This window comes from Dermacentor andersoni, chromosome 3 (genome assembly GCF_023375885.2).
Source record: "Dermacentor andersoni chromosome 3, qqDerAnde1_hic_scaffold, whole genome shotgun sequence".
In the NCBI taxonomy this organism is placed as follows: domain Eukaryota; kingdom Metazoa; phylum Arthropoda; class Arachnida; order Ixodida; family Ixodidae; genus Dermacentor; species Dermacentor andersoni.
This window is the reverse complement of record NC_092816.1, coordinates 220,751,287-220,764,019: the sequence shown is the minus strand read 5'-3', so window position 1 is coordinate 220,764,019 and position 12,733 is coordinate 220,751,287. Positions and strand designations below refer to the sequence as shown.

At 51.6% G+C, this 12,733-nt stretch overlaps 1 protein-coding gene across 1 annotated transcript in view; it reads right to left on the bottom strand.

Moving 5' to 3' along the window:
• The window catches only part of LOC140216626 (uncharacterized), a 28,935-nt gene extending 17,510 nt beyond the window's left edge, over positions 1-11,425 (bottom strand). Inside the window, exons 1-2 of the mRNA XM_072287007.1 lie at positions 10,600-11,425; positions 8,231-10,122 (exon numbers count right to left, since the gene is read on the bottom strand). Of these exons, the coding sequence (XP_072143108.1) occupies positions 8,231-10,122; positions 10,600-11,425 (2,718 nt within the window). The remainder of the gene's footprint in view (positions 1-8,230; positions 10,123-10,599) is intronic.
• Positions 11,426-12,733: the final 1,308 nt, after the last annotated feature.

Genomic DNA, 12,733 nt, shown 5'->3' with positions numbered 1-12,733 from the left:
CAGGACTGCAGGATAGCCGCGATAACATATGATAGGAATGTCAGGTCACGGTCTGTGAGAAGTTGTTGCGGAGCTCCATGTAATAAAATCACGTCACGTAGAAGAAAATCAGCGACATCTGTGGCGCAGCTTGTAGGAACGCTCGGGTGATTGCATAGCGCGTGGCGTAATCCATGGCCACAGCGATCCACCTATTCCCAGAGGTAGAAAGATGAAATGGGCCAAGTAAGTCCAAACCAACCAAAAAGAATGGTGCCGCGGGAATGTCGAGTGGTTGAAGGCACCCAGCAGGGAGCGTCGATGGTGTCTTTCGTTGCTAGCATTTCTCATACATAGCTACGTATCTTCGAGCGGAGCGAGCAAGTCCTGGCCAAAAGAAGAGTCGGCGGATCCGGTCGTAGGTAGGTCACAAACCCAGGTGAATTGCAGTGGGGAGGTCGTGAAGTTCGTGGAGAACAGCCGAGCGAAGGTGTTTAGGGATCACAATGAGTAAAGCAGGGCCGCCTGATTGAACGTTGTGGCGGTAGAGCACGCCATCTTGAAGTCTGAATAAGTGAAGCGAACTGTCGGCAAGTGACAATTCAATGAGGTCAGTGATGATACGCAAGGACGGGTCACGGCGCCGCTCATCGGCGGCATGGAGCCGTGGAAAACCGAGAAAACACAGGCGTCGGTGTCCGCATCAGACGTAGAGGTTGCGTCTTCGACTGGATAGCCAGAGAGACAATCTGCGTCCTGGTGTTGGCGTCCCGGCTTGTAAAACAATCTGTAGCAATATTCTTGCAGTCGGAGGGCCCAACGACCAAGCCGGCCAGTAGGATCCTTGAGCGACCAAAGCCAACATAGCGCATGATGGTCTGTGAATGCTGAAAAGGGCTTGCCATATAAATATGGGCGGAACTTTGAAACAGCCCAGACGAGAGCAAGACATTCGCGCTCGGTAATTGAATAGTTGCGCTCTGCAGTTGTCAGGAGCTGGCTAGCGTAGGCTATAAAGCGGTTGTGTCCGTGTTCGCGTCGCGATAAGACGGCGCCGATCCCATAACCAATGGCATCGGTTCGGACCTCTCCAGCTGCGGACGGGTCAAAGTGGGCCAAGACCGGTGGATTGGTGAGAATCGTTATAAGGCGTAAAAATGCAGCAGCCTGAGGGGAGCCCCACGTAAAAGGCACGTATTTCTTCAGAAGTTCAGTGAGTGGTCGAGCGATTGCTGCGAAATCTTTCACGAATCGCTGGAAATAAGAACAGAGGCCCACACAACTCCGGACGTCTTTGACAGACTGAGGTACAGGAAAAGCCGTTACTGCTCGAATCGTCTCCGGGTCGGGCTGTACTCCGGAAGCATCGACGAGATGGCCAAGCACTCTAATCTTTCGATGAGATTCTATGAGCACTGTAAATTTCGATGAGTTTAATTGGAGTCCACGCTTGCGGAAGACGTCAAGAATAGCTGCGACGCGCTAAAGGCGCGTCTCAAATGTAGAAGAGAACACAAGGCCGTCATCCAAGAAACAAAGGCAAGTTGACCATTTGAAACCTTGAAGCACATAATCGAGCATCCGTTCGAACGTGGTGGAGGCATTGCATAAACCGAACGGCATAACCTTGAATTGGTAGAGGCAATCTGGAGTGACGAAAGCGGTCTTTTCTTGGTCTTGCTCATCGACGGAAATCTGCTAATAACCAGATCGAAGGTCGATGGACGAAAAGTATTTGGCACCGTGAAGATAATCAAGAGCATCCTCAATTTGTGGTAAAGGGTAAACGTCGTTATTAGTAATTTAGTTTAGGTGGCGGTAATTAACGTAGAAGCGCCACGTGCCATGTTTCTTTTTGACGAGCACGGACTCGACGAGGGCTCGACGAGGGCTCGACGAGGGCTCGACTCTGGCGAGCATCTTGTTTACTTCCTGCTGAATAACTTGCCGCTCTGCCGTGGACACGCGATACGGTCGGCGGTGAATGGGAACAGCATCACCAGTGTTTATCCGATGCTTAACAAGGGACGTCTGACCAAGCGGTCAATTGTCAGTGTCAAATATGTCGCAGTAGGAACGCAAAAGGCGATATAGGGAGGCTGCTTAGTCAGGTGCGAGGTCCGGAGCGACCATGGGAGGTAATAGGTCGACGAGGTTCAAGGCATCCTGCGGGAAATCAAGAGGATATGGAGATGCGTCAGCTGCAAAAGCAGTGACGTGGTCGTCTGTCACTGACCGGAGCGTTGCCACCGCTATGCCCTCAGGTAAAACTTGCTTCGTGAAGCCAAAATTGATAACGGCGAGAAACATCCGATTAGCGGCAAGGAATACGATGGAGCGCGGCACAGGGATGTCACGCGCCAGGAGGACATCACGAATAGCTGCGACGACATAGTCGCCATCAGGCACGGTTGCCGTTGAGGCCAATTGGACGAAGGTTAGGGTTTTTGAAGGTAAGCGAACAAACGCTGTAGTGCAGAGGGTGTTCGGTTGTTCGGGGCGAACGTCTGAAAGAAGAGGAAGCTCGAGGCACAGCGTACCGGTGGCACAGTCGATGAGGGCAGAATGCGTCGTCAGAGAGTCGAGCCCGAAGATTAGGTCATGGGGGCAACTGGTCAGCACGGTGAACACGACTGGAATTTGGTGGCCAGCAATTCCTGTGCGAGCAATGCACATACCCCTGACGGCAACAGTGGTGCCATTGGCGACGCATACGGGTCAATTGATGGCAGGCGTAAGAAATTTTTTTGAGGCAACGACATAGGTTAGCGCTCATTATGGACAGTTCGGCTGCAGTATTAATTAATGCCGTCAACGGAACACCATCTACGTCTACTTCAATTAGGTTCGTGTTAGTGAGGAGCGTCAACGCAGGATTTGGACAGGATGAACGTGACGCAGCACTACCTCCAACAGCGGCATGGCCTAGTTTTCCGTCCGGGAGGGTCTATAATTGGTCGACGACGAATAGCGGCGTAGCTGAAGGGGCGGGGAGTGAGCAGGACGACTGACATCGACGGATACGTGAGAGGAAGGAGGCATACGGCGAGGCGAGTTAGGACGCGGGTCGGTATATGGGCGAGGAGATGGGGAAAAGGAGCTTCAATACGGCGACGTCCAGGAAGCGCGGCAGTGGCGAGCGACGTGGCCAATGCGGAGGCAACTGAAGAAAATGGGTTTGTCGTCCGGAGTTCTCCACTCAGTAGGGTTGCGGTATATCTGGGAGTGGAATACAGGTTTCCGTAAGGTGTAGCAGTCGGCACCGGTCGGGCGTCAGGTCTCGAGACGGAGCAGGCAGCAGAAAAACCTAGGTTTACGAATTCTTGCCGCACAACTACCAGAATGAGAAAGATAGTTGGGGCTGGTTTGTCAATGGTGGGGTCAGGTGGGCGTGGATTGAACTGCGCAGGACTTGCAGCCTCGAGCTTCCGGCGAACAATACGTGTGACGTGCTCATTTAAGGGCGGTGAAGCGGTAAGGTCGACGCAAGACGACGTCGCAGCCGTGTTAGGGAGCCGGCAGAACTGTGGAATGACGCGGCAACATTCCGTGACAGTGACGTCGATGGTCGACACATTGCTGAAAACCAACAAGTTGAACGCGTCGTCCGCGACGCCTTTAAGTACGTGGCTGACTTTGTCATCCTCGGCCATATTTTCGTCGACTTTCCGGCAAAGAGCGAGCACGTCTTGTATGTACGAGACATACGATTCAGTTGAAGAGTGAACACGGGTAGCAAGCTCTTTTCCAGCAGCCAACTGCCGACCGGCGGGATTTCCAAAGAGGTCGCTGAGCTTCTCCTTAAAAGCATCCCAGCTAGAGATCTCGTCCATGTGCGTCCGGAACCTGAAACGAGGAGTGCTGCCCAAGAACAGGATATTCGCTAGCACAATGGTAGGGCCCCAGCGGTTGTTTCGGCTAACGCGCTCATGCAGGCTGAGCCAGTCCTCAACGTCGACATTATCTCGGCCAGAGAATATGTCAGGATCGCGGGGATTCCTAACCGTAACGTACGTTGTTGTCGGGGTCGCAGGAGTAGAAGGAGAGGAGGTGTCGTCACCGGGAGCCATGGCGGAAAGCAGAACGGTGCGGCCGCTTCGGAGCTCTGTGGCGACGACGGGGAACGTTACACCTCCACCACAATGTTACGCGATGGACGAGTCGGGAAGACGAGCAACTATTTACAGCTTCCATTTACAACAGCAGTTGCAGCACTGGCCGGTTAGATTCACAGCGCGAGCCCAGTTCGTTCTTCCTCTGTTCTCTAGTGATGACGCCCACGCGCCTCGTTCAACCAATCAAATAGTACACGCGTATAGCAATATATATATATATATATATATATATATATATTTATATATATATATATATATATATATATATATATATATATATATATATATATATATATATAAATATATATAAAGTTGGCTGTTCTGTTCTCTTTAGAAAACAGCAGCACGCTCTCTCGAAGAGATGCCAAAGGAAAGCGACTGGTCCTGACAACATCTCTTATTGTACCTTGAAAAACCTTGGCCCAACAGGCACGTTCACTCTCCTACAGGTCATCAACAAGATATGGGAGGAAGCAGATGCTTCTGTGAGTTGGAGGATCGCTAATGTAGTCCCATTGCTAAAACCTGGCAAAACGCCACTTTCTCTTGAGTCCTTCCGTCCTGTTAGTTTAACGAGCTGCGTTTCAAAGGTGATGAAAAAAATTATCGATATTAGAATGCAATGGTGGATAGAATCCAACAGTTTTCTATCAAATCAAGTGGCTGACATCAGAAAAAGTAGATGTATAATGGACTGAATCTTTGACTTGGTAACGTTTGTTGACCACGAGATTAGCTGTGCGAACATTGCTGTGGCTGTGTTTATTGATATTAAAAAGGGCTTTGACTCGGTCAGTCACTTTCATGTTCTGCTTGGACTCTCAACTCTTGGAGTGCATGGCCGAGTTCTCAAATGAATCGCTAACTTCTTGAAAGACAGAAATATATATACAAATACAAATGACGGAGAAAGCGATGCACACACCATAAACAAAGGAGTTCCGCAAAGAAGTGTATTAACTCAACGTCACTTCAATGCAGCAATAGCAGGTTTACCAGGAGTACTTCCAGCGGACAGAAACATATCTATGTATGCTGATGACATTTGCATATGGACATCGAACAAGTTTGTAGAAGGTGTCAAGCACCGGCTGCAGGAAGCTTCGAACGCAATAGGTTATTAATTAAGAGAACGGGGCATGAAGATATAATAATAATAATAATTATTATTATTATTATTATTATTATTATTATTATTACCGCATGCGCGAGCACTCTGACACATTTAAAGAACGAGCAAAAGATAGTCAGTTGTCACTGCATTGCAATGAATGCGGCTGCAAGCCATTTTTCGAAGGTGTGACCTACCTGTCAAAATACCGCGATGACCGCGCACGCCTTGTTTCCGAAGCTTTCCACATTCACGTTGGTGGCCAAGCATGTGTAAGCCTCCCTTCTATTTGTCTCCTTCCGAAGGAGATTGCCTTCCTATCGCCATAATTCCAATCCCCCTGTGCATGCCCAATTCTGTTGATTCTGTGGTTTCAGATAGCGGCGGAGCATATGTAGAATAATTAAAGGCTACGACCAACGCTCTGTGGAGGTCACTTCGCGAGTGCGACTACAAAAAACTGCTGCTGCGTGAGACTCTTTCGGGCGGCGGCGTATACAGCGGCCGCGCACGCAGGAGCCTCGAAGGAACGATTCTCACTCGTCGGGGTTCGCTTCAAGACTGGACGTTTATTTTACAAAAGACATCGCAGTGACTAGAAAGGGAAGAGAAAAGAAAATACAAAATACGAGTTGTCCGTTGGCCACACCGACGCCTTCGTCCTTCTCGGAAGCGCCGGCCATTCGCGCCCAGCAGGCGGTCCGCCGAAAACACGGGGCACGGATCAGGTTACGGGTCGAGGCGCCGGTCGGGACACCAGCCCAGCGGGGCGCCCCCTCGTCCGTTCGCCGGCTCCCTCTTGGTGCGTCGCCGGGCCCCCAACCACGGTTGCAGGAAACGCGCGACGGTCGCTACCAATTCTCAACATCCTCCCCCGCAATGAGCGCCGGCTCATTCCCGGCCGCCATTGTTAGCACAGGCAGGCACGTCACTGAGCTCGAGTGGGTACAAGGCTTGTACGGGTCGTCGCAGTTCGCTTTGGTTCGGGAGAAGGATCTTGCAAGCACGTACTCGGCCATCTCTTCCTGGAAAAGTCTCCAAAACACGACACATTTTCCACATCTGGCGTGGAGCCCGATCATCCCCGAGGAGAACTATGTCTCCCTCACCGATGCCTCTTCCTCTGCCTGGCTTTGTAACATGCGCTGAGCGAAGCTGCAGTAGGTATTCGCGTCTCCACCGTTTCCAGAATGAGTCAACAAGCCCGGCGCGTCTCCTCCATAGGCGTGTTAGTGTCTGTGCTGACGATTTGACTTCGGTGGTCTCTCGGAAGGGAGGCAAGCTCGTTAGCCTGCGACCGACTAGGAAATGTGCTGGAGTCAAGGGCATAAGCTCCCCCGCGTCCGAAGAGACGAAAGTCAACGGACGAGAATTTACGGCCGCCTCGACTTGGGTTAGAACCGTGGAGAGGCTGTCATGGTCAAGGCAGCTCCTTCCGAGCACTCTGCGAAGGGTGGCCTTCACGGTTCTCACCATTCTCTCCCAAAAGCCACCCCACCACGCCGCTCTCTCAACAATAAATTTCCAACTGATATTTTGTGCACTAAAAAAAGACTGGACCTCGCTTCCCTTTATGGCGTGGAACATCTGGTTCAGATCTTTAGATGCCCGTTTAAATGTCAATGCGTTGTCGGACAGAACCGTCTTGCAGATTCCCCTCCTTGACACAAATCTCTTAAACGCCATCAGAAATGACTTCGCCGAGAGGTCTCTAACAAGCTCGAGGTGAACGGCTCGTGTTGTCGCACAAGTAAACAAAGCAATATAAGCTTTGTGTTCGGACCCGCTATCATTGTAGAATATGGGCCCCGCAAAGTCGATACCCGTCGTCTCAAATGGCTCAGCCTGGGTCACTCTGTAGGGGGGAAGCGGGGCAGTGGGCTCTTGTGCAGCTCGGCAACTCTGCCTCTGGCACGGAAGACAGCGTCGAATGACCGATTTGATGGCCTGTCTTCCTCGAATAATCCAGTAGCGTTCTCGAAGTTGGGATAACGTGTCCCGTACTCCGGCGTGCAGTAGGCGTCTATGCTCCGAAGAAATGAGCAAGCGTGTGAACGGATGAGACGGTGATAATATTACGGGATGCCTAGCGCTTTCTTCTTCTGTGCTGTACTGAAGCCGCCCGCCAACTCTCATTATACCGTCAGCGTCCAAGAATGGTTTCAACGCTATCACTGACGATGCCCGGTCGAGCGGTCTGGCGGCACGCAGCGCGCCAACATCGTTCCCGAACATGTCTAATTGACAGGTTCTTTGCCAAAGCTTTTCCACGTCGGCTACCTCTTCAGCCGTCACCTCGCCCGTAAGTTTCGACCGGCCTCGGCAGTTTAGAATGAAACGCCTGGCCCACGCTGTTATACGGAGCACTCTCGTTAGTGAGCTATGGTCTTCCAGGTTCATTAGTGGTTCCGGTGCGCTCTCTGTGATAGTGTGAAGAATATGGACCGCTCGCTCTTCTGCCATGCAAAGCTCGCCCTCCCGGATATCTGACACCGCAATGACTCGTTCTTCCCTTTTAAGCCACTCTGGGCCTGTCCACCAGTCCTTGCGTCCGACCAGCTCCGCAGGAAAGATCCCACGGGTAAGCAAGTCCGCCGGGTTCTCCTTGCCGGGACAATGTTGCCACACAGTTGGGTCTGTTAGCGTTTGAATTTCCTGCACTCGATTGCAAACGAAGGGTTTCCACCTTTGCGCAGAACTCCTTATCCAACCGAGTGCGACAGTTGAGTCTGTCCAACAGTGCACGGAAATGCCGTCTACGTTCAGTTGCTCTGTCAGGTAGCTTGCGAGCCGTGCACCAATCAGCGCTCCCATCAGCTCTAGCCGCGGCAGTGACAGTCGCTTCAGTGGAGCGACTCTGGCCTTTGCCATTAATAGTGCTATGGTGATTTCACCCTCTTCATTTTGCGCCTTGATGTAGGCCACTGCACCGTATGCTTTCGGGCTAGCGTCACAAAATAAGTGCAGCAACAGATTTCGTTCGGGCATGTCTTAGGTTACGAGCCAATATTCTTGGGACTGATACCTGCCGAAGTTGAGGAAGCTGTTGGCACCATTTATCCCATGTCTCCTGTAAATCTGAGGGAACCCTTTCGTCCCACGCCGTACCTCGCTCCCAGAGGCTCTGGAACATGATCTTCGCCGTGATGGTAATGGCCGAGAGAAAGCCAAATGGGTCAAAAATGCGCGCCGAGGCCTGCAATACGAATCGCTTCGTGTCCTGCCGACTTGCCAAAAATCCAATCAGGGCGGTCATCTCAAAAACGAATTCGTCTGTGTCAGGCCTCCACTCTACACCGAGAATCTTTGTGGGGCCTAGCTCCGGTAGAGTTTTTTGGGCGCTTTCAGTCTCGGCAAACGATGCAATCAGTTCTGGGTAGTTTGATCGCCATTTCCTGAGGTTCATACCTGCAGCCTTGAGTATGGACTGCGATTCCCTGATTATGCGCTCTGCCTCTTCTACACTGTCGGCACCAGTAACCAAGTCGTCTACATACAGGTTGTCACTCAGGATCTTGGCGGTGCGAGGAAATTTCTCCTGTACCGTTTTGAGATGATGACTTAAGGTAGCTGCGAGGAGAAACGGGCTACAGGTAACGCCGAATGGCACCCTTGTCATGCGGTACTCTTTGATTGGAGGGAGCGCGTCGCCCTGCCCTGGTGTACTTTGATACCACAGAAAGCGGACAGCGTCGCGCGCACTCTCTTCAAGCTCGATTTGAAGGAAAGCCTTTTCTATATCGGACATTATGGCCACATTATGCACTCGGAATCGAATCAGGATGTCCGCTAGGTTTGGATTTAGATTAGGTCCTGCGAAGAGGACGTCGTTCAGTGACAGCTTTCCCGCCGCTTTGGAGGAGGCATCGAATACGACTCTCAACTTAGTTGTTTCGCTACCAGGCCGGACAACACCTCGGTGCGGCATGTAGTAAATGGGCCCCAGCGGGGACTCACCCAGTTCGTTCGCTTCCTCGGCGTGTCCAGCTTGCAGGTAGTTCCTGATTGCCTGATCGTAGTCTAGAACGGTTTCTTCATGTCGGAGCAGCTTCGCCGTTAATGAGTGAAGTCTGTGCGATGCTATGCTCTTGTTGTCTGTTAAGTCTGACGCGTTTTCTTTCCATGGGAGAGCTACTTGGTATCTACCGTTCTTCTGAGTGATGGTTTCTTCAAAGGCCCGAAGAACGCTGTCTTCTTTGGCGGTCAGCTGTGTATCGTTGACGATCCCAAGGTGCTCCAGCTCCCAGAATGACCTCAGTTGACGAGAGATTTCGTCGGGTGCTGTGGTCACACCTACCCGCATCACTCCGGTGCTCGATAGAAAGGTTGCGACGGACGATGTAGACTCAGTGCCCTGCAATGTCCATCCAAACGCAGTCTCCATGGCCACGAGCTTCTCACCAAGGCGCTTGACATTTCCTGTTGCTATATCCCAGTAGTGATCGGCCCCGATAAGCAGCTCAACTCCAACACCAGGATGGTAGCCGTCAGGCAAGGAGTCAGCAAGCTGGAGGTCTTGTTCACGAGCGATGCTAGCCGTGCAGTCGTCAGGTGGTGGGAGGAGGTCTCCGCAGATCTCGGGCACCTCTAATGCTTCGATCCGAACTCTGGTGTTGTTGCGCCAGTTTCGCAGCCAGCATTCCACGCGATGACACCTTCTTTCTTCAGACGGTCTCTCGCTTCCGAAGGCGTAGATAGCTAGCTTCTCCCCTCCTATGACGCGAAGATTGAGGCGCCGGGAAACATCCTGTCGTACAAACGTTCTCTGGCTGCCACCGTCAAGCAGCATTCTCACCAGAGCACTGTTGTGCTGGCCCTCCGCATACGCTCGTGCAGTCTGCAGAAGCACACGGGTCTTTCCCAGTGCTGGTCCCACCTGAAGCGATGATTGCACTGCTGTCTCTGCTGATGCAGCATCTCCGATTGAAGGAGGGCGTGTCGGTCTTTGATTGAGCTCGCAGACGCCAGTTGCATGTCGTCCAGAGCATTTGGCACACCTCAGCCACCTTGCAGTTCTACACTCAGCGGCACGGTGCTTCTTTTTCGCACACTTGTAACAGCGCCTCTCTCTTGACATCACCTCGTTTTTCTTGGCCATGGGCACGGGGGCGACACAGTTCGCTGGTTGATGTCCCTCTGCACCACAAAATGCGCATTGCGCTTCGCCGTCGGTTACGGTGAGAACAGATGCCGATGGGTTTTGCGGGCGAACATCCCCTTTGATTGGCGCTTTCTGTCTGATAGCGGCGTCCGGGTACCCACGGCGTAGTGCACTCTGTGCTCTCTCTCTGCTCTCAACTTCCTCTCTCATAAAATCGAGGAAACCGAGAAGCTCGTGTTGTGGCGTTTCAGGTGAGGCAGCCTTCCGTCGGAAGTACGCCAAGCAAAGCTCACTTGGGATACTTTTACGAAGGATGGTGAGAAGCAACGTGCCGTAGGTGCTCGACGACACTCCCAGCGCCTCTAGACTTCGGACTCCCGAGCGGATTTCGTCGTGGAGGCTCCTCAGCCTTTCGATGTCCCGCAGATCGTGCACTGGGCGGACGTCAAGCAAGCGCGACATGTGGTCCTCAATTATGACGTCCTCCTTCCCAAATCTCTCAATGAGGGTCTTCACTGCGATGTCGTAATTTCTATCGCTGATCGGCAACCCCTCAATGGCAGCGGCGGCTTTTCCGGTTAGATAACTGGTTAAGTATTGGAACTTCGCTATTGCAGGCAGGGTGCTGTTCTTGTGAATAGTCGATTCAAATTGGTTCCAAAATTTCTGCCACGAGCGCAGGTCCCCGCTGAATTTTCCGATTTCTAACTTCGGTAACTTGGTTGTTGCTGATAGTGGCTGGAATGTCGCAGGTGGGACGGAACCGATGTGGTATGCTTCCTGCTCTGATGCGTTGCCTGTGACTGACGGAGTTGTCGACCGGCTCTCGTTGGCTGTCTGACTCCTGAGAGCTCTCTTGATCTTTGTTTTGATAGAGCAGATCTTCTCCGTGTATGCAGCGCAAGCTTCTAATTCTGCATCTAATTCTTGAAGATCTATCTTCTTTTCGATGCTCTCGTTAACAGATTTCAACTCATCCGCTTGTTCGAGGATAAGGTCGAGGTGTTCCTCAAGCTCACCGACTTGGATGGTTGGCGATTGCAGTAGGTCGCTAGCCGCTGCGATGATTTTTTCGATTGCTTGTCGCAGGGCAGCTTGCTTCTTCTGTAGTCGTTCCATGGCGCTTTCGATGTCAGCAGGCGAAGTATTCCCGGGTTTCGGCACCAGAAAATGTAGAATAATTAAAGGCTACGACCAACGCTCTGTGGAGGTCACTTCGCGAGTGCGACTACAAAAAACTGCTGCTGCGTGAGACTCTTTCGGGCGGCGGCGTATACAGCGGCCGCGCACGCAGGAGCCTCGAAGGAACGATTCTCACTCGTCGGGGTTCGCTTCAAGACTGGACGTTTATTTTACAAAAGACATCGCAGTGACTAGAAAGGGAAGAGAAAAGAAAATACAAAATACGAGTTGTCCGTTGGCCACACCGACGCCTTCGTCCTTCTCGGAAGCGCCGGCCATTCGCGCCCAGCAGGCGGTCCGCCGAAAACACGGGGCACGGATCAGGTTGCGGGTCGAGGCGCCGGTCGGGACACCAGCCCAGCGGGGCGCCCCCTCGTCCGTTCGCCGGCTCCCTCTTGGTGCGTCGCCGGGCCCCCAACCACGGTTGCAGGAAACGCGCGACGGTCGCTACCAATTCTCAACAGCATATATATGCTGACTGAAAGCATAAAGACACTTTGGTTGTTAGTCAGCGCTGTTGTCTTTGTCCCTTCACTCGTCCTGTCGTTTAGCCCTGCTTTTATTGATCACTAAGGGTTACGGACTAGATTCCAAGGGAAGGGAAGCGTAGTAGGGGCGGCAGAAAGTTAAGTGGGCGGATAATATTAAGACGTTTCTAGGGACAACATGGCCATAATTAGTACAGGAGCGGGTAGTTGGAGAAGTATGAGAGAGGCCTTTGGCCTGCTGTGGGCGTAACCAGGCTGATGATGATGAATTCCTCATTTGATTATATACTTATCGAAGTCTACATCACGGCCATTTCTCTGTGTTTGTGACTTTGTTTACGAACTCATTGTGGTGCAACTTGCATTTGGCTTTTATACTGTTATGTTCATGGGCGTATAGGACTGTGCTGTGGATTTCTGACCGTATGAAGTGATTTGTTTTCATTTTGCTACATATTTTATATAGTTGTTTCCGCTATGAGAAAAGGAGTAGCCGTCACCATTATAAGGTGACTACGCCTCTGTCTTTTATTTTATTTTCAATAAAAAAAATATCGACATTTTTTTTTCACCTTCGCCAAAGGAACCATATCAAGACACTAAAGCTAGCATGTTATTTATTTTTCTACTTTGACCATTATTCGCGATCGCACATTCAGTCTCTTCAATTCTCTTATATTTTTTTATACTTTTTTTTTTGCTGTTCGCGCCACGCGCGGGCTGCCGGAGCCAGCCAGAACGCATGCGTTTTACTCGT